The sequence below is a fragment of the Manacus candei genome, unplaced genomic scaffold (assembly GCF_025592945.1).
Source record: "Manacus candei isolate 608988 ecotype Guabito, Panama unplaced genomic scaffold, ASM2559294v1 h1tg000114l, whole genome shotgun sequence".
NCBI classification, from domain to species: Eukaryota; Metazoa; Chordata; class Aves; order Passeriformes; family Pipridae; genus Manacus; species Manacus candei.
The window spans coordinates 1,140,331-1,162,493 of NW_026138162.1; the positions used below are offsets into that span (position 1 = coordinate 1,140,331).

Sequence of the window (22,163 nt, forward strand, 5' to 3'; positions counted from 1 at the left end):
GTGATGACTGTAACATTTTGTGCCTAGTCTCATGGCTTAGTAAGTTACAGTTAAATGTTGGTTATTTAACTTTTCATATGCTTCCCAAGTATTTATTTAAAAAAAATGTAGAAAGATTCCCACAGTCCCTTAAAATCTTTTAAATTACAGGAATCTTAGAAAAATGTTTCTTCATATTAAATTTTTTAACCTTTTTTCTGGAAAAAGTCAAACTACAGTATTATTTCATTGTGTCAGTTGAAAAAATTAATATTTCTTACCAATAATTTCTTGCGTAGGTTCTCTCTAATTGTACTTTGCAACTACTGCACAATGGCCTTTTTTCAGCCAGTGGAAGTGCCATTAAAGCACAACAAATAGTGAGTAGCCAGTAAGGAGAACCCTAAGTTCAGCAGAAGGTAGCGTCAGTAACTAAACAACACAGTAAGGTTTCAAACCTGCTTTCTGTATAATCCCATATTTAATACATAGTGATACTTTTAAATAAGCATCATCTATATACTTTAAAATTCTATAACATTTTCTACTAAGATCATATTATCTTATTGCTTAATCTATTAAGTATTTTTTGGTTTTCCTCAATTTAACAAAAAAAAACATTTTAGAATGATGTATTGTAAATACTCACTTGGTTGTTGCATACACTGCAAGAAAAAGGAGAAAAAGAAACAAGGTGAAAGTACAAGTTGTGCTGAATGCTATATTGTTTTAAGGAAAGGAAAAAAGTAAGAAAAGGATGATTTTGTCAGTTAAACTTGACAATATTGTGCCTGTCTTAAGAATGAATCACTGTACGTACATCAGTAGCTGAAAATCATCTGCTAGATATAAGAAGCTGGTTTTGTGTCCTTACAAAGTTTTCATTAGGAAAGTCCAGTTCCTGTGTGATAAACATCTAAAAATGCATCCTATCCTACAACGTTATAGCAAATCTAACAATATTCCATGTTGACAGTGGAGAGTGATGCCAGAAGCAATACTCAGTCCTGAATAACAAGAATATGGGGGGAGGAAAAGGTGGCTGAGGGATAGTGAAGGGCCTTGAGTTGTGAGGTTATGAAGGGTTATGCCAGATGTAGAAGTGTTAAGAGTTTTGTTGGAAGCTCAAAGTTTCTACTAAAACTTAGAGTTTAAAGAATAAAGTTTAAACTTTATTCTTCAGAGAGAAAAATTCTGCAAAACAAAAGCTATGGAACTCAGGTACTAGATCCAATATAAATAAAACTAATGGAAAAATTTCCATTTCTTATAATGGCCAATATTCAGAGAAAAAGGAAGTAAGACTGGCTACCACCATTCCCTGGCTGCTGTACTTTTTGAAATTCAATGATTTTGGTGCCTGATGTGATGAGATTCACGTCTGTGGAGGGCAGCCATAGCCTGAGTGCTGCTCCCCCAGCTTCCAGAATGAGCACAGTAGCTGTTGGGCTGGATTGAGGCTGCTCCCTCCACTGCACTCCTGGAGAGGTTGTCACTGAAGAAGGCCAGGCAGCCTCTTGAGCGATGAGTCCTGGTTGTTCTCACTGTCTAATTCTTGCCTCTCTCTGTTGTTCAGTTTTGACTGCCAATATGCAGATTCTTTTCTGTAGTTTAAATGCCATGTCATCTTGATGCGTCATATCCAGAAACTTAGATCCAGTTTACATTTATGACGAGCAGCCAAGAAATAAATAGGAAGAAGTTCAGAGCTGAGATTTCCATGTTCCCTTGACTGGTACACCACTTTCAGTCATCATAATGGGAGATGTGGCTCTTGGGCTCTTGGCCACATGCCTTTGCAGAAGTATTCACATCCCACTTTGCCAAATTTCTCTCTGGGAATTTCAGGTTGTGTTATGCATACCACAGCAAAGGCTGGCTGAATAAAGAGGCTTTGCTCTGGGTTCTGCAAGGTTCCTGCAAGCTGGGAAACACACAGCTTTGCCTTAAATAAATGCCCTTTTTTTTGTCTCTGAAGGGATTGAAATGGTGCTCTGCAATTTTTTTTTCAATAGATTTCAATCTTCTGTGCATGCATAAAGGGGGTAGTGTACCCGAAGTAGCAAGTCTCAAATATAGATGACTAGAGGTAGAAAGGCAGGGTAAATGCAAAGCAGACAGGAAACCAGTGTAGTGCATGTAACAGGAACAGACTGACCAATCCATTAATGAGAAGGGTTGTTGCATTATGCACGAGCTCAAGGCAACTGAGCGGCTTTAAAAGTAGTCTTCCATAGAGTGAACTGTGTAATCTAGCCTGCAGGTTAAAAGGCAAAGATGACAGCAGCAGGGGCTGAATTCAGAAGATGATATAAACTTTGAACTGTTACATAGGTGAAGAAAGTAAAAGCTAACTGAGAGCTACATGGAAGTAAAAGAGAAGTCAGGTTTGCAATTGCCCTAAAATGTAAATCTTGGTCAAAGTTTACACAAAAAACTGAGAGTTAAACCTCCACTTCTCCTAGCAAACAACATCAAATTTTTCAATTTGAGCAGTTTGCTCAACTTGAGGTAGCTACTTGAGGTAGCAAGTAATTGCACAGCTTGATATTAGTGAAAAGAAAACTTAGAGCTCTCATGAAATACAGCTTTGTAGGTGAGAACAGTTCAGAGGAGACACCCACACACATGCTAAACCGCAGGAGCAACAAAATAGACTCCCTGCTGGAATTGCCAAATGCTCACTAGGAGAAGCAACAAGCTTCTAGTTCCTGCCAGAGGAGAATGCTCACCCTCAAAACCTCAGAGGAAAAGGGTTTCCAGTTCAGAGAAGCACAGTAGTTCTGTGTCAGTGTTCCTACACCAAAGCAGAAGAAAAAAAAACGCATTGTCTCTCTTGTGGTGGCAGTGGGACGTGGCCCAACATATGCTGCTTGAACAGAGTATGTTTCAACAAGCTTTCTCTGATTTATTTGCTTCTATCTCTCCCCTCACCTTGTTGTGCTTGAAGGAAAAAAGGGAAGCTGAATTAGGCCAGATGCCATCCATTCCACTTTTTGTTTCATTCTTAAAGAAAAAGTAGTTGTTGACATAATTACAGAAGGTGGTATCACTGATTTTCCTCTTGTTATCATTGTGTGAGAGAGTCATACACAGAAGTGGAAAGTCAAATGGAGCTGAACAACGTATTTACATTTAGTTCTCTAAGCCTGAAAGCCTAATAGTCTGATTATTCTTCAAAAACATGAAGTGTATTTTTTCTTGTCAAAAACATTTACACATCAAAGCAGAACAACACCTGTGGATAATTTTTTTTTAATAAAGATTCTGTATGAGGGTTTATTAAAGAAATTGAGTAAAATGAGATTAAGCCTAGAAGTGTATACATCACCAAACATTTACTATGCATTGCAGGAGATGGATTCAGTGGATGATGCCCATGGACTGGGCAGCAGCTGGAAACTGGTTTAGTGATACTGAGAGTACTTAGGTTTTGTTGGGCCAAGACTTTTGTATCTGGAAGGCTTTAATGATCCTGAGACATTTTCAAAAATGGAAAAAATAACTTCACATATGGAATAAATTCTCATAACTTTTACCAGTAAAAATTCAACATTTATTGGGAAGGGATTTCCAGATAAGAGTTGCAGTGTGACTAGTGCATTACCTGTATTTTTGCTGATCATATTGACTTAGGGTTTTTCCAGGGCTGGGCCACTGTTTTATCTATTTGCCTACTGTTATGTAAATCTAAGTAAAAGAAGTTAATGACTCCCTCTAAGACAGCAAGATGAATTACAAGGTTTCAGTCATGTGAACAGCTGTACAAACTTTTTCTGCAAACTAATTGCATAGGTGTCAGTGAAAGGATTTGAACTCCATTCCAGTGGCACATACAGCAACAGGCTGCACAGAATACTTTTGTCATTGAAAACCTTTTGTCAGGGAAAAAAAGATCTAGAAACTGTTTAGATCTAGAAACTGTTCCCAGTAATGGCATTTAGCGAAAAAACTGAAGAGAAGAAATTAACTAAGCTAACTAGTTTAAAGGTGCATGAAATCACACAAGGATTTCATGCAAAATATTTATGGAAACCTTCCCAAGAAGAAATTTAAATCAAGGATCTTTGGGGTTAACTGAGTCATGTAAGGTAACAATAATAAAATGAAAACTGATATTGGTTTAAAGAATTGTTAAAGCAGTAGGTGTTTGAATAAAATAAATAGGTTAATGAAACCATGGATTAGGGTTCATAGTAACATGTCCCAAGGCTCAAATTCTTAACAGACTGATACTCAGCATTCATTAAGAATTTTAATGAAGAGATGTCATTTAACAGACAACCATAAATATGTCAGTATCAGTGAGAATAGAAATTTGACCAAAAGGACTGAAGAGAAAGTTGGCCACACTAAAGAAGAATAATTTTAATTTAGACTCTTGAGATAATTTAAATTGGAAAGAACAGTCTAATCTACTTTTGCACATTGAACTGCTTAACCAGTTTTTACAAAAGTCTGATATTTAATCTACGTCTGTTTCTCTTTTTTTCCCCTGACAGCCTGATCACTGTTGGTTGCATTTGATGGTGCCTGAATTTTCAAGGAGTCTACATAATCTTCTCCAGAAATTTTCAGATATTTCAGATATGTCAGATGTTTTAAGCAACTATTCAATCATCAATAATCTCACAAGGATAATTAATGATCTTATGGCATGCCTTGCTTTTGATAAAAACAAGGTAATCTTACACAGAGTTTCTGCTTTTATACTGGATATTTTTATTCTTACTTTCTGTTATGCAGTACTCAGTAGTAGTTTAAAAATCTCCAAAGCTTCCTTAGATTTGTTCTCATTTCTATTCCTGTACCTCTGAAACCCTACTTTGTTTAGAAACAGTTTACACTGTTCTAACATTGGCTAGATGTTATCTCTTGCCTCAAACAAAAATGGCTTACGGGGAATTACAGTGTATAAAATGACCTGTATACAGTTATTTAAATAGTCAAAAATGTGACCATCATATTTAGGATAATTCATTCATCCTGGACTGTTTGAAATGAGCAGACATCTTCCTTGTGCACCCAGTTTGAATGATTCATTTTGCTAGTGATCTTAATGTAAATTTAAAGATGATATGGTTGAACCTATTAATATATTCTTAGTATGTGAAGCTCTGTAAGCTTCGCCATGGTTTAATGAACTTTTTTATACAAAGGCACAGCAAAGACCATAGCATATCAGCCCATTCCATGTGTTTCTGGATTCCTACAGCAGCTGGAAGGATTCCAGGTGTCTCACTCAAGAGACAGCTGATTCTCTTGTGTGAAGGGGGGGGGGGGGGGAGAAATTAATTTTCTAGTCCCTTATATATCTGTAACCAGTAATTAAAAGTAAGTTCAGTAGTTGAAGTTTTTTTTCCACTGAATAAAACAGGTAAAATCTATCATGTTCATTAGAACAAGGATTTCATCTTCCATATATGTTTATTTTTGTCAACTAAATTCTTAGCTGTTGTAATTGTACCTTTTCAACACTCAGAATGAATCAAATGAATTAAAACACTCAGGTGCATTTAGGGAGGAAAAACCGTGTAACCTTGTCATGTATTTGTATTACGTTGGTGAGAGGATTTAGACATTCCCTACTTTCCATTTCAAACTGAATTCTGTCAAATCTTCAATGTATATATAATTTTTATTTATTTTTTATTTTTGTCCTGATGATTCAAAGCACTCAGCTGGGATGTGGTTGGGGAAAAGGAATTTTGTTTTGTAGAATGGAAAAGTAAATATCCTGTAATTCAGCGAAACAACTACCTATTGATTTCCTCAGAGAAAAATGATCTTTAGTCTAGTACTTTCAGCATTAAATATAATATAATTTTGGAACCAAAACCAGGAAGTTTTCCTTAGGACATATTTAAACCACATTCTTACCACTGTCTTCCTTCTTGGGAGTACAGATTAATCCCAGGCCAAATTTGACCTCCTGGCATAAGAAATCTGTTATGAAAGCCAGAATTAGGTAAAAAGAAAAAAAAAAAGATAACTCTCAATCATCTTAACATAGATCTTAATCTTATTGTTTAGTGTGGCATAACACACTTGTCTGTTAGGCCTCAGAGTGATTGGGCTTCCTTGTTTATAGTCCTGCTCTTATTTTTAGGTACATTATCAGGGATCTCAGCCTGCTTCTGTGCAGTGGTGTATTTCAGCTATTGTATTCTGTTCCCTGTTCTCTTAATGACAATACCAATGATTGTGTTGGTTTCATGTGTTCAGATTAAAGGAATCATGTGAAACATTGCAAAGTAATGTGAAATCAAGGTATTTTTTTAAATGAGTGGAATTAAAAAAACATCTCTTCATTTTCAATGTAGGATGGGAGACTGTCTTTCATTCCTTAGCAATTTTACAATGCTACATTAATAATTAATTTCTATTTGCAAAGCTAATTTGAAATCCTCAGATCAGAAGACTTGTATGTTTTATGAAGATTGTACACAGCCAATCTGGTCTTCTGCAGGTTAAAAATTTAAACTGTTTTGTGTCATCATGGGATATTTTTATCATCTGTTGAGATATTGAAATGAACATCTCTCTTGACCTTCTTTCAAGCTGAATTCTGTATTTTATGCTAGGATTTTGTAAAAGAAAATGGTCACCTTTATGAAGAAGGTCACTTCATTCCTGAGGATTTTTTTAGGCACTTTAATAGTACCATTGAGGTCTACAAGGAGTTTGCAGACACACTGGATAAGAATGACTGCATTCTGCCTTCAACAGTAGAAACACCAGAGAATGGTAAGATGGCTCTTGTTTTGGGGAAAAGAATTTAAGTAGATATAAATGGGTGATTTTCCTTGAATTTCAGAGATACTAAGGTTCTGATACTGTACCTCCATGTCACCTTTTTTACTGCAAGTTAGAATTACTACTGACACTGAAGGTTGTATTTCTGTTTGAAGGCAAATTCTATTGACAGAAAAACTAGTGTCATCATTCCTAGAGGCATCATTCCTTGATATAATCCAAATAACCTCACAGTGCATCGCTCTGCTTCTTTTCATTCCAAATATATCCTGGATTGTCTTTTTACATTGCTCTTATCTTCTTTTAATGCTCTATTTAGTTTTTATAAAGCAGCAAAGGAGCCTAAGATTGCACTACTGAAAGGACAGGAAGACAGGACAAGCTGCAAATTGCAGCAACCTCAAGTCATCTTCATATTCATCTCCCCTCTACTGAAAAGGGCCATGTTTACTTCATTTAAAAATTTTAATAAGCTCAAGTTAGGCTCCTGAGTTTTTTCTCATCCTTCCACTAAACGGAAGTTTTTTATTATCTTTTCTTTTACTGTCTCTAGTGACAGCTATTAGCTTTTTAATTAAGGCAACATATCCAGTTGCACAGTTACACAACTAGTAGATCAGTGCCATAACCTAAAAACTTGTTTGCAGCAACTACTTTTCCAGATTAGCTATTCAGCAGCATCTCAGTGTGTAAGACACTACTGCTTCTTAATGAAACTGCCTTTTTTTGCTTAATCCACTTTATAAACATCCAATTTTGAAAAACAGCCCTATAGCCACATCAGAGTAACCCTATAGCCAATCATCTTATATAGAGGGAACTGTATTTTAAGTTTCATAATGCTGACACACTCATTTTCTATTTAGATTCCAGAGTCGCTGTCACAAAAACATTTTTGTTTCCTCCTGTTGCTGCCAGCTCCCTTAGGAATGACAGCATTGGCAGTAGCACTAGCAGTAACAGTAAGTACAAGTGATTGAATATATGTGTCTCCATTTTGTTCTAGTAGCTGATTTTTATGAGAGCTCAGAGGAAAAGAATGTCATTAATTGTGCAAATTAATGGGAAGTTACATGATCCTAATGGTGTACCATATGTTTCTCAGCTGTCATATTGAAATGCAATGAACTTATCTAACCAAAATGTATAGATGCTATCGAGTTACAGTGATGTGACAACTCTCTACAACTTGGAGAGGGCAGGCCTCTTTGTTTTGGCTGTCATGAGGTCTCACTAGTCACGTGGCCTCAGCAAATTTGGCTGTCCCAGACACTTTGTTTTAACTCTCTGAAAAGGAAGTTGCTCCAAGTGAACAGAATAGCTATTATAAATCAGCTGAGGATACTCACATGGACAAAGAGATTGCCTGTACATTGCATTTTGGTAGCACTGTCAATCTGGTTTTACACCAGACCTGAAGAGAGTCCCCATGTTTGCTAGCTGTAGTTGCAGTAGGGCTGCCTCCACAATCAGTGTGCTTTCGGTTGGGGTCAATGACAAAACCACTACGCTTTTGGCAGGCTGTAGTTTTCTCTCTTGCATAATCATCTCCACGTTTCTCATCTGTCTCAGTCACTGTATTATATGACTGGTCACTGACAGATAAGAGAGCCCAGAACTGTTGATGTAAGAGCTTCAACGTTACCCATCATGAGGTCAGAAGGGGTGTAGGAATCTGAGGTGGGAGGAAACAGTGAAATTTCAGGGGCTTTTAGTGACATCATGTACAACAAGGTGAGTAATCTCTGGAGCTTCCCATGTGAACAAAAGAAGGGGATTTTCCGTAGAGGTTTCTGAAATGGTGATCAAAGCTCAATCATGCTATTGTTTCCTTGTTCCTGTTTCCCAGACGCATGAGGATAACAATGTGTGTCTGTCTCTCTTTACAATTTCCAGTTTTCACTTCACAAACATCTATGTTATCATAATGTGTGATGGTGAAGCGTATGCCTGGTAATCCCTGTGCATAAGAAATCACGTGCAAGGAGGCAGCCTAATGTAGCCTGTTGGACACAGCCTATTGGCAGCCTAATCTGTCCTGTTGGTGGGACAGATACTCCTAAGCCTGAGTTTCTGCTCATGCTCCTTCTCTTGGGAATGTACAATCTACACTCTAGGCTTTTGGCACCATGCATGCTATCTCTTAGCTGGCTCACAGAGGCTATCAGATTTGAAGCCCTTCCTGATTGCTTTCTAATTAAGAGAAGGTCTTAAGTCATCATATCCCAGAACTCTTAGAGTAGAAGGCTGGAATAAAAAACCACCCTCAACTCCTGGCTGTTAGCCTACCTCTCTGGAAAAGAGAAGCCTCCCTGCCATAGATTCCCTGCCAAGAGGTCACAGAGCTGTGACCTCAGCAAGAAACTTACTGAGCTCAGGGCCAACTGTGAGGCACCAGGAGGGGATTAAAGAATGCATACCTGTTTCTCTCTCGGGTCTGAACATGTGATAATTTTTGCTGTCACTGCTAGAGGAAAAATATTCAGCCACAGCCTGAAGCAATGGGAATGGATCAAGGAGCCAAAAGACAGACAGAGAGATTACAGGAGCAGTTCAGATAAAAGGATTTGGACCCAGTACAATATCAGGAGGGATGCCGGGCAGTGCAGTGAAGTGTGGCACCTGTGTCTGTACTGTGGAGGAGAGCACAGAAGCAGGATTATTAATCTTGTTTTATAATTGGAACTGATAATCAAGTAGGAAAAAATCCTAATTAAAATAATGCAGTAAATCAAAGAAATTGCTTGGCTGCCATATGCTGTACAGGTGTGTTTTAACTGATTATCATTCTCTTAAGCAATTTATTGGAAAATTGGATATCAGTTAACAGCCTTATGTAGAAATGACATGAGGACTGCGTGTCTGGGGCTGGGGACAGTTTGAACTCGTAATCAGATTAAATTACATTAACTTGAATGCTGACTGGTTAGACTACAGTTATTTGTTTGGAGTTTTTTGCAGGGAGAGAGCTGCGAAATCTTTATTGGCATCTCTGTTTTACTCCCTGAAATGGCCTTCAGTACTGATTTTAGTTTTGTCTTGACTTCATTGCTGAGGAAGTTTTGGTTTTAGTTAATCCTTATCTTCTTGGAAAGAACAACAATGAATAAACCTTATTATTTCCCATGTGAAGACTCCCTAGCACAGGGTCCCCTGACTTCAGTACTGTTTTCAGGACAGCACCACTAGATTCAAATTTCGAAAAGGAAAACATTTAGAGAAGAGGGGAGGCCTGAAAAAGACGTCTTCAGACATAAACTGCACTAATTTTTTTAAAAAATAACTCTCTTTAATTTTAAATAGTTTTAAATTGAGCTATTTTTTAGTTTAATAGTTTCTAGAGCATTTAGAAGCATTCAGTGTTTGCAAAAGAACCCCTCCAGATTAATAATAAATTTTGAATTTATTAATAAAATCTGTGTAGTCAGATGACTTGGACTGCTCCTCATTCTAAATTCAACTTAGACAAATCTGAAGTGCATCATCTAATAAAATAATTTGTGAAATAATTATCATATAAATTGTATATAAATAAACTAAATGATGTGTTTTAATGTTGTTCCTGCTTTTGTTGAAAGAGCCATGTTTCACGACTCCATTGTTTTTACAAGACAATAAAACTAAAGTATGATAATATAGTAGAATCTTAACTAAATCTACTCCAAAAATCTTAGCCCAACTAAATGTAAAATAGAACAATTATGCTATTCTATTTTTTTTGAATGGCAGTAGTGTTGTTTCCATTCCTGTAATATTGAATGTAGATTTGTGGCATGTTCCCACTCCATCTTTTCCTCCATAGAATTCTCAAGACACCACCACCAGCATTCCAAATTTATTTAAAGAGGTTTGGTTTTTTTCTCTTTGTGTTCCATGACTGTAGTCCAATTGAAATTCCATTTAACTGTTTAAGTCCCAGTCTTGCTGGTATTTCTCTGGATCATTGTACTTCACATAGTCTAGAGAATTCAGATGAGATGGTTCCTGTGTGAAGAACAAGTGTTAGGATAGGAAGACTTGAGTCCTGATCTCTTCTTTCAGTAGTTGAACAAAACACTAAATAGTAGTCTTTTATTTTTTTTCCCCATAAGATTAATCTCATATTGCTCTGATCAAACTTGAATTTAGTAGCTGTTACTAACATTTATTCCTCAATTTAATGCCATGATGTTTTTTATATTTTCAAGAAAAGTTCAGTAGTTCCTTCTTCCATTTTTGCCTATAATTTTCTCATAATAATTTAGCTTTGTTATGCAGTACCAAGAAGCTCAAAGAATGTGTAAACACAGAGATCTCTATGATTGCTTTTAGGAATAAGGTCTCCTTTTTTAATTAAGCAAAGAATACCATAGTTTAATTCAGTAATTGCACTACAATTTGAAAATGTTCACCCGTGGCTTAATGCAATTGGTGTTGCCTTCTGTGCCTTTGTTCCTTTGTTCCAACTTCATAGTTAATGGAAAACCCTAATGAACAGGTGAGAGCTGCTCTGCATTTTTACAGATAAGATCTTGTGGTAATTGTGTTGGAACTGAGCAGAGGTAAACTGAAAATTCCTTTGAGACATATATGGCAAAAAAAAATCTAGTCAGTGCTTTGAATCATAATCACATATGGCTCAAGTTGGAAGCAGCTCAGTAACTTTGTTGTGTAGCTGAGTGGCTTTTGATGTAAATATATTTTGTTCGTGGCTTGAACATCCCAATGTCCACGAAGACTATGCATAAATCAGCATCAATTGAGCTCGACTCCTTAGGGTATCTTCCATGAGATGCAGAGTGAGAGCTCTGAGAGGCAGTGGCCTGCATCCACTCCCCTTTTCTACTTTGCTGGATAGAGTCTGTTTAAAGTAGATAATATACTAACTGCAAAGCCAGCACCTTCTGTGGTATTGCCCAAAGAGTTCACAGAGTTCCTGTTACACCTGGTTTCCTCCTATTCCTTTTCCTGCTCTGTCTTTACAGTTGATGGGAGTCAGAATCTTTCTATGTAGAGCTCTAAAGTTTCTAACAGAGGAAATAGTCCCTATGAAAGGAACAAAAACTTAATGGTAGCCAATTTGCTTTCCTTATCTCCCTTTTCTTCATTAGGACACAAGTCTCCGTGAGGTTCTCCAGACAGAGAATTCTCCAACCTGTTCTGTTTTAGATATTAATATAAAAAAAAAGACAATGAAGGAACCTGTCATGATTCATTTCATTCTCCCTAGATCTTTCAAGAGACTTTTTTCAGGACTTCAGTGTAAAATTAAATAATCTGTTGTTATTTGCTTTTTAAGGTAGTTAAAGGTTACTTAATTTTCAAATTAATTCATGCATGATATATCAAGTCATGAAAAAATAAATATATTGTCATTTTTAGAAGGTGGACTGGGAGGGATGTCACAATGGGACTGTATTTAGGCTCTGTTTCTGGGTTACAGGTCCCCACATGGAAAACTTATTATGAATTCCTTTCAGTTTTCCATAGATGATGCAGAAATCATCTATATTGGAGATAACTTCTCAAAAATCAGATTTTTTTTTTTCAGTTTTAGATACCTCATTTTAAAGGGTCTCTTCTGTTGTGTACTATTCCATTAAGTTTGTGAAAAATACTGTTAAAAACAAGGGTGCTAAACTATCACTGGTTGCCCTGCATACAGAACATTTCTCTAGAAGTTCATTTAGAAAACAGCATACTTGCCATGACATGCTGCCCAGCATTGCAGGTAGGCAGAGGGTTTTTGAAGTTATACACTCTACCATAACGTTATCAAATATATTATTTTCTAAATGACCTGAAGAGTCTTTCCTTTGGTTTTTATTTCACTTTTTAATTTTTTTCTGAAGTTTGCAGGTTAGAATCTGGAAAACATGACCATCTCCATACGATTTACGTAATTTAATTGTGTAACTCAGCAGTCTCTCACGGGGAGGAATGGCATTAGGCAAATGAGGGTTATACTTTTCTTGCCTAGAGCACAAGAGCAATGTAGGAATTTTCTTCTGAGAATACAGTTCAGATAAAGTAATGACAGGAAGGCTTTTTTGAGTTGTTCAGGCTAGCTGTACCCCACTTGAGTTTACCCAGTTTTTCTGAAGATCAGTTCTGCAAGCAAACATCCTCTGTGCCTAATCTGGGAGAAAAAGTTAGAAAAGATATGTCCCCCCAATTATTTTCTGACCTTGGCTTTAATTTCTGAGCAGGCAGAGGCAGATTAATCAATAGCCTCTCTTTTTCAGTTGATGTTCACCCCTGTAGAACTTTATCTGTTATCTTTCCCTTCTCCTCTGTAGACAGATCTCTTTCACGGTAAGCTAGCATCGGTTCTGCTTGACTGATGCTTCCTTTTAGTGTGCCGAGTCTTACCAGATTTAAGTGAAATTCAAGCCACTACAGTCAGAACCTATACTTTGTAAACAGTGTATGAGATACAGAGAGCTATGTATTATATGAATATATAAGATACAGACTTTATGCTGTCTTACTTTTTAGTTCTGTCTACGTTGAGCCTAGAAAACACAGCTGAATTTCAGGAATTAAAAGGATATTTGTCTAAAATTTACAAAATGTCAACCAGAAAATCTCAGAAAGTTGAGAATGAATTGTTAGATAATTGTAAGAATGCTCCTTTCTGAACTGAAGTGTTTTTTGGAAGCTGTTTAGTAATGTACCAAACACATTGTTTGACCCAGTATATCATACTGTATGTGCTTAGACATTTGTGTTTGCATCAGTTGCACAAATTTGGAGTGCTGTCAGTTCATTTTCCTTTCTGTATATCCAATCAGCTATACTTTCCCAGTGCTTACAGTTTGGTTCTTTTCCTGTAATCTGACAATATATCCACCACTGGAACTGCAGACTCCCAATCTTAAAATGAAAAAAAATGGGGTGGATGGTGTCTAAACTAACAGTCTGCTATGGTTCACTTTGCATTTCAGAAGGAGAATCCCCAGGTGACTCTCTAGGACTTTTCACATCCTGCTCTTCATTAAATAACTGCAGGGCCAAATTTTAGTCTCAGCATGCGTACAGCTTCCTGTGAGGGGAATGGAAAGACTAGGATTGCTGCTCTTCTGTTTAAAATGTTAAAAGCTATCAAGAAATGGTTATAACCAAATAGCACACAGCTAGACCTCAAGGTACCAAGGGTTTTGATATTGCTGAAGTCAGTGGCACCTTTCCAAGAAGATGTTAGAAATGGTCAGGCCTTTGTTAAATTAACCACCCTCAAGTGGCCTCATGTTGGTCATTCATTAGTGGCAAGGAAAAGTGTCTGTCTGCAGTCAGTGGGGGGTCTCTGATGGAACTTAGGAAAATGCACAAATTAACATATATTGTTTTCCAAATAATTACTTTGTGTTTCAAAATAAGACTGCCAAGAATTAATAAATCCAAAACTTTGAAGTCTGGGAAAAAAGAGAATTCTCTACAAGTGACAGAAAGAGAATTAGTGTTGGTACTTTTCAACACAGTTATTTCAGAATTGGATGAAGCATCCTTGTGGTCAAAAACTTCCTGTAAGATTTTGTATGAAGTGCTCTTCATGTACATAGCACTTTGAAGTATCTGTTCTGCTATTTAAGATGCTGTTATGTAGGTGGTGCTTGAAAGTGCTCTTGCTAATAGTGTTGCCCTGAAGATAGTTTTCTTCTATAAATCTGCCTTCACTAACAGAGTATCTTTAATTACAGAAGAAGCACTTGGCTTCATTAGCAGCTCCAGCCTGCAAGGGATCAGCATAGCATTGACATCATTGCTGTCTCTTCTTATTGGCTTTATTTTGGGAGCCATATACTGGAAGGTAAGAAATACTACATTTAATTGTTTACCTAGTGATACTACGTTTCTTAGCTAGGGGGAGGTGAAAAGAAGAGAACCATTCTGATTTTCACTGAACTGTGGAATGCAGATGTAAATAAAATGCAGATGTCAAATTCTTGAATTCCACTGTCAAAGTGCAAATCCTGTCTTATCAGCATGATCACTGTCTAATTGGAAACTCATCATGGCTGGGCTTTGCGAATGAAGATTTGGGAAGGGCTCTACCCACGTTTGTTACAAGCGCGCTGGTGGCTAAAAAGGCCAATACAAGACAGGCATGTCCAGTTGCAAAAGGCACAGCAGAAAGACTCCTTAGGTGGTATATTCTGCAAGGCACAATGTAGGATTCACCCAATTCTCCATTTCTCCTATTGTATATTGAGAACAGATTTTTTTTTGCTTTTGCTCCTACAATACAAAGACTTCAATAATAAAATTATATCAGTAGCAGATGTATTTTAGATGGCCAGATTTGACCTGCATTGTGCAAGCTGACTGATACTGAAAATATGAAGCAAATTGAAACATACTGCAATTGTTTAGGGAGTTACTAGAGAAAGCTTTAGAATATTTATATTTAATGCATTTTCTTCCCAGAAAACACATCCCGAATCCAGACCAGAAAGTGTTGAAACTACGCAGTGTCATGACTGTCAAGAGGAAAATGAGATAAGGTATAGCATTTCATTTGATATTTACATTTGAAAATATGATTTTATCTTTGAGAGCTACTTCCTGTTACTCTAGCTCTATGACAAACACAAAAAACCTGCAAACATGGGGTCTTGCTGCAGAGGTAAAATATGTGCTTAGGGTGTGCCCTTTAAAGGACCTTCTGGTGTAAATATATAAATTGATATGGAGAATATTTCTGCTTACAAAATTTTATAAAGAAGACATTGCCTTCACTTTGTCTGTCCTTACTCCCACTGTGAGAAAGGATTGCTGAGACCTATAGGGGAAGCAACAAAATAAAATGAATGTTGTCATTTGCTGTGTGGTGTAAAGCTAGGCTGACACTACAGTGTAAAGCTAGGCTGATATTATGGAAATAAATAGAAAGCAGTGTCTTCCTCGTTGTGTTCCTAAATCCTTTTAAATACTTTTTACATTAACATTTTTTGTGTTCTTTTACTTTTTTGTATTCCCCAGGGTATTATGTTTTCCAGGGGTTTTTTTTGTGCTTGTAGAAAGTTGATAAGGACTCATTAAAATCCTAATCACTTCCTACAGTCATCCTGAAATGATTCAAGGCTCTGTTCATAGTTAAACTCATACTTAAACATGGCTTTATCTGACTTTTAAACAGAAGTTCTGTGTAACTCAGCCAATCAAATATACCTTAGAAATAACAATTAAAGACTTTGAAGTTCCTTGGATGTGACTTGGGCAAAGAATTCTGTGAAATTCAGAAAAGGACTTAGGGATATTCATGCTATAGCATTTTGAGAGTACTGTTTAACTTCATATTTCATGATGTTTTGTCAGATTTTAACTATGAGGGACTTATGGAAAGATCTGATGCGGTTGGTAGAAGGACACATACTGTAGTCCTCTCACACTGTGAAATGTCCGGTGCTGCCCGCTACTGAATGCAGAAACAGGCAAAGGTCTGATCTAGCAGTTTGGTCACAGGAGCTGAAATTTTTAGGCTTGCTAAAATAATAAATCCTTAAAACAAACTTACTTCATGTACAGTATATAGAATGAAAGACTGTATATTCACCAAGTATATTAGTTGCTATGAGTAACTCATTCTGCACCTCATCCTCACAGATATTAAATCCTGTGAAATGGAACATACATCTTCCTTTAAACTTCACAGGAAATATTAAATACTGTTTTATATGAAGAAAAGAGGAAAAAAAATTAGTTAAATGCAGGCGAGGACCTTAGCAGGAAATTTAGACAGACTGCGTTCTCCATCAGATGTCTTCTTAAATATGTGGCATATGTGTTGGCATATATGGCACAGATGAGTAGTAGAAATTTCTCCTTCCTGAGAAATTTGGAATATTCATCTACAAATAGAAAGAACTAATAGCAAACATAAATTATAATACTTTGGGTTCCCTTTTATTTTAACTAACTTACAGATCCTGCTATTCTATTGGAATTAAAAAACTAGTATTATAGTAATAAAGTACCTTTTTTTTTTCCCCCAGTATGTTGCAGCAAAAAGAAAAGAAACATCTACAAGTGTAGCTGTTGCTTTTTTTCCCTCAACACTGTTACTGTTTCATGTACTGGTAAGTTTTTCTGGTAACAATCTTACCATAGACTTAATTACTTTCAGTTTCTGCAATTCAGCAGTTCATTTTGGGAAAAAAAATGTATCTTGCTATCAGTAGGCTTGATTTGTGCATGAGATCTTTAGCAACTACTTTAATTAATCCTGTACCATTAATTTAGACACTTGACTTTTAACTCGAATGCTTCAAAATGAAATGTGCAAGAATTCCAAAGTGAAGTACAGCTACTGCTACTCCTTTTTGGCTCAAGAGCTGATGGAGAAGCCTTCAGCTGTTGTCCTACAGCAGTTTGGAAGCAATGTGAACTAAAAACACAGTCTGCTAAAAGTAGCAGGTGAGCGTAGGAGAACAGGTCAAACAGAGCTGAGCTTCTATTAATTGTTGCTTGGTCAGCACAGTTTGCAGTCTCTGTAGCCTCATCAGATGCATCATTCTTGCTTTAGTATGCAAGAGTGAACAGCAAAGGCAAGTGAGGTTTCTCAGTCACAACTGTCCTCTGCAAAATGGTGTGCTTCTCTGGCAAGAGGCTTCTTACCACAGGAACTGTGCTGTTCTTAACCCATGGCATCTATGAAAGAGTCTGGAAGATTCAGGCAGCACTGAATGGTTCATTTTATATCACGAGTGGAAAGAGCAATGCAAAAGTAAACAGGCAATCCAGATTTTGCAGTTTGTCCTGTAGCGGTTACTCTCAGGTGTTTGATGTGATCATGTTAGCTACAACTTGAGTGAGTTTCAGACTCCTCAGCTGCTTTGGTCTAACACCTGCTTAGTGAGAAGGTAAATTGTCACTGCATTGGACAAGTCATTCAGTTTTTCCAAACGTGTAAACTCAGTTTGGTATTGACTTGTCCAAGATGACTTCAAAGGGAAGTTTACTGCCAGAGATTGCCGATACCAAAATGCACAAACAACACTTCTGTAAAACCATGACGGTTGTTTCATCACCTTAGATGACTTCGATGAGCTTTTGCAGGCAAGGGTGTTCTTGACCAGGAAAGTATATCTTATAACATTTTTCTTTCTGAGTAAAGAAATGTCTATACAAGTGTCATTAAATTTATCTAGTTCCAAAATTATAAAGAAAAAAATGTCTCTGTTATATGTCTGTGAGTTATACAGGGAGGAAGACTAATCAGCAAAATCAGTTTCTGTTTTTCTCTTCAAGCAGGTAACAGTTCCATGTTCGCTTCATAAATGAAGCAGCTTTAAGCACATTCGTATTCCTTCTGGAGTGACAGACTGAGTCTGCATCTGTTGTTGCTGCCCATGACTTCGTAGACATGATATAGAAACGAGGACAATTTGTGTTTGTTACTGTGAAACCAACAGTGAATTGAACAATTAAAGAAGAGTGTGCACTTAGCAGGACTGTCTCTTATATGAATATCTACCTTGTGTGACATTTGAGGATTTCTAATTGCATTAATACTTTCATCTGACTCTGGCAAACAAAGTATGTCCTGAACAAAAAGCATCTTTCAAATGCCTCCATTGTATAATCATTGCAAGTCGTAAATACCTTTCCACCCTTATTTAAATTTTGTGTCCTCTACCTTACATTGATGTCTTCAGATGGAGATCTCTGAACTGACAGAAAATGCAGAAATGGATACAGATAACATACTGTTTGATATTGTATATAAAACTTGAAAGTAAGGTCATACCACGAACTAGAGTTCTAGACTTTTACTTATAAGGAGCTGTGTTTATGCCTGACAAAGGTCGTGTGTACAGCAACATGTGGTCTCTGTCGGGTGCCAGGTGGCTGGTTGCCCACCCCAGAAAGCCTCAAGAATTTATCAGCATTGATGGTCTCTGTTCAGGAGAAGCAAATACTGGATGAAGACAAAGTAAACAAGAAGTGAATGTAACTCATAGAGCTTTGAAGCATTCAGAGTAACTGCTGGGGATGTGAACACTGGTGAAATTTCCAGCCATGCTAAGGGAAAGTAAAGAGTCTGAATTGCGTTCAAACATCAGAATAAAGACAAATCCATGAAATGTGTTTTAAATTCTGATGATGTATGTCATTGATACTTTGTCTTTAAATGTCTAGAGTAGGAAATCTGAAAGATACTGAGAGTGTATTTAGCTTTTACTTACATCAGCTATAATTAATGTTTGCATTGTGTTTTAAGTGATAAGTAAGCTTTAATATCCTGGCATTCTCCACTCTTGAAGGTTAATTCTTTTGAAACAAAAGAGAAAGGCTTTGTTTCTCACTTGTCTTCTGCATCTGTTGCTGTTATAGCATCAATGGAATATGTACAGGACTGATGTACAGACATGTATTTTCAAGTAAATCCTAAAAATACCATGGTAAAAGTTACAAGTGTAGTTGTGCGTCTTTTCATCTTGGCTCTTTCCGAATAATGGTTGTGATTATTTATTGGTATTAGGGGGGTTTACTCCCAAAAGGTAAAGGCTCACTTCAGATGACAAACTGTCATCTGTTATCAAATTGACCAGGTCAGCAAGACTTCTAGTTTAACCTACTTAAGAAATTAAAAAAAAAAAAAAATCCCTTTTAATGTTTTGCATAAAGTTTTAGTTCTCTTTAAAATGTATAGTCACTAAAGTTTTTAAGAGTTCTGTGGAATTTTTTTCATCTGCTGAATTTTCTGAGAACCATACATAAAAAGAATATGTCATACATATAATATATACGTATGTGTGCATGTATGTGTGTGTACATGTGTGAGTGTGTGTGTATTATTGGTAAAACTGTCTTACTTATTAAAAAGACAAAACCTCAGAACCTTGCCATGTTTGATGACAGAGCTGATGTGTGCATATAGCCACTCTAAGCGGAATTTTTACTCTATGAGATCATTGTTAAAACTTCTCATGAATTTACTGATGCAAGGATTTGATCATGTGGAATTTTTATTTATACTCGAGCCCTTTTTGCACTTCCTGGATGTCAGAAAAGGGTCCTCAAGTCCTACTCAGCTGGTATAAATTAACGTAATTCCATTAAGTATAACAGAACTTTGCATCATCTGAGGAACTTCTCTTAGGCAAGATCGAAAGAAGCTTAGTGTGAGAAGCTTCATGTTTATTCAGAAAGATGCTCCTGTAGAACTAATCCAATTAATAATCAAGGTTGTTCATCACATCTAAAAAGCAAGTGCATTCCTCAAATAACAGAATTCCTCATCTGCGGTTAAGTTTCCTTTGACATTGTGTCGTTCTTTACTCACAAGGCCCTCAGACTCTGAGTTTCAAACCTATTTAAGAGTTACCCTAAAAAAATTGTCAGTATGACCTATTTGATGGAAATTTGCACCTTATTGGTAATGTAGAGAATAACTGTGTTTTAGTTTTGACTGAATGGAAAAGTGTCCAGAAGCAGTTATCCTTACACATTGTACAAAAACCTTAAATACTTCATACAATATGATATTAAGGCAAGCTTATACATTTGAAGTTTTAAAAAAATTTTCTTAGATTCAGTCAAACAATAATCTTGTATTTATTAATGTTCTTGTTCCTAAATGCATTCTGTCCAGAAAATCAAATGCACAATGATGTTGCACATTGGTGTGCCCCAAATTATACTTCGATATTCAAAATGTGCAATATTTTAGGCTTCTTAGTCTACTATTCAGTACTACAGAAAATATCAGCTATGAATTGAAACATGCATTAAACACAGATTTGACAAAATATTCACCTTCCAAGAGCAATATCTCAAAAAAGTAGCTAAATCACTTTCAAATAATCTTTCTGTGGAGCAAGGGAAATTTAAGGCTATATGAGAATAGAAAGAAAATTTATGTACAAACTTTCCACCTTCACATCACAAACTTTGTTCTTTGAATATGCACCAAAGTCGTATGACACATGGAGTAGCAGAACTGTTGTTCGACCTTATTGTTTTCCCATTCTCTGCAACTCCTTTTGAGAGATCTGAACATAACATCAGGTGTTCTCGGTCCTCTTGCAAAACAGGGCACTTCTAGACATTCTGTACATACAGTAGATAGCATGGCATTGGAAATGGGATTGTGAATTTATTGGAAACTTTCTGTGGCCACTGAGGAGATCTTTACTTTGGACATAGTGACATTTTGAAAGACAACTGACTTGTGAGACATCTTTGAAATAAATGGAAATAGAAAAAGTTACTGTTCAGTGGGAGTTGAGGTGGCAGAAATAGACTTTTAATTGTCTCTGTATTCCATTGTAAGCTGTTTAACTTCTGGAGAGTGATCAGTTTTTCAGTCTTCTTTTTGGGTAGACAGAACCTACGCATTAACACATTTGGAAAACTAACACCCTTCCTCTTAAAATGAAACTGGGGGGAAATGGGTGTTGTATTTTTTTTATACAAAAGTCAGCCAAATTTGGCTTTTGGATATCTGTGGTGAGAAACAACATTTTTAAATTGCCTTTGAAATAGTTCACTTTTGCATGCAATTATTAAGGGCCTTGTGAGGAAAAAAAACCCAGATAGTGATATGCTGAGTAACTCTGTTTAGGTTTGTGTTTACTTGAATGAATTAATGGTACTTATTTCATCACAAGGTCATTTTATAAGCTTTCTTATAAAATGTGCTTGACTACAAATGTGCTTAACTATGGAGTGTGTGTACAACCTGCACATTTTTTTAGGTTCTCATCTTCACCAGCTCTGTTTTCTCTGTTGCTCTCTCTTTGTAATATGCTGAAACTGTTCAGTACACACAGTACAACTACTAAATTGAAAATCTAACTGTATATATAAAATACTGATATTTTGAGTTAGATTTACATTTAAAAATTATCCAACATTCTTCAATTCAGGAATCTGATTCAACTGCCTTAAATGCAGATCTACAGTAATGGTGACATGTTGCTATTATGTTATCAAATTGATGGAACACGGAAACTTCAGACTCTTTAGTGACAGAGACACAGACATTTGCTGGTTGCATCATGGGCAAATTCATTTATTTAAATGTAACTGTCAGCACAGTTTTGCATAGTTACATTCTGACTGAAGGTAATCAACAAAGTTTATAAAATGTGATGTGTGTACATATGTGTCCTCTTGAAGATAGATGTTTTCCCACATCCTTTTTTATATCAGTTCAAATTTGGAATTTACATTATATACATATACTTTATTGTTCTAAATAAAGATATTATGCACTGCCAAATAATTACTATATTGCTTTGTGTCAGTCCCATTTAAGACCTTTCTTTAAGTCCTGTATCACCTGGAAGAATTCTGTCAGAACATATGCTACTAGATGCAGACTCCTTCATAATGCATTTCATGAATGTTGCTGGTGCACTTCTTGCACAATAAGTAGCATTCACCAGGGTTTTTCAGTAGAAACTAGAGCTTATCCTGTGAGAATGGCATCATTTCTTTCA

At 36.4% G+C, this 22,163-nt stretch overlaps 1 protein-coding gene across 3 annotated transcripts in view; it reads left to right on the forward strand.

Moving 5' to 3' along the window:
- Positions 1-21,940, forward strand: part of KITLG (KIT ligand) — a 57,304-nt gene extending 35,364 nt beyond the window's left edge. The window contains exons 4-10 of one of the 3 annotated variants that reach the window (XM_051770072.1): positions 4,482-4,661; positions 6,564-6,726; positions 7,602-7,697; positions 14,415-14,524; positions 15,142-15,218; positions 16,710-16,793; positions 17,945-21,940. In XM_051770072.1, coding sequence (XP_051626032.1) covers positions 4,482-4,661; positions 6,564-6,726; positions 7,602-7,697; positions 14,415-14,524; positions 15,142-15,218; positions 16,710-16,749 — 666 coding nt within the window. In that variant the 3' untranslated portion in view covers positions 16,750-16,793; positions 17,945-21,940. The remainder of the gene's footprint in view (positions 1-4,481; positions 4,662-6,563; positions 6,727-7,601; positions 7,698-14,414; positions 14,525-15,141; positions 15,219-16,709; positions 16,794-17,944) is intronic. The other 2 variants (XM_051770070.1, XM_051770071.1) reach the window with 2 other exon arrangements.
- The last annotated feature ends 223 nt before the right edge of the window (positions 21,941-22,163 follow it).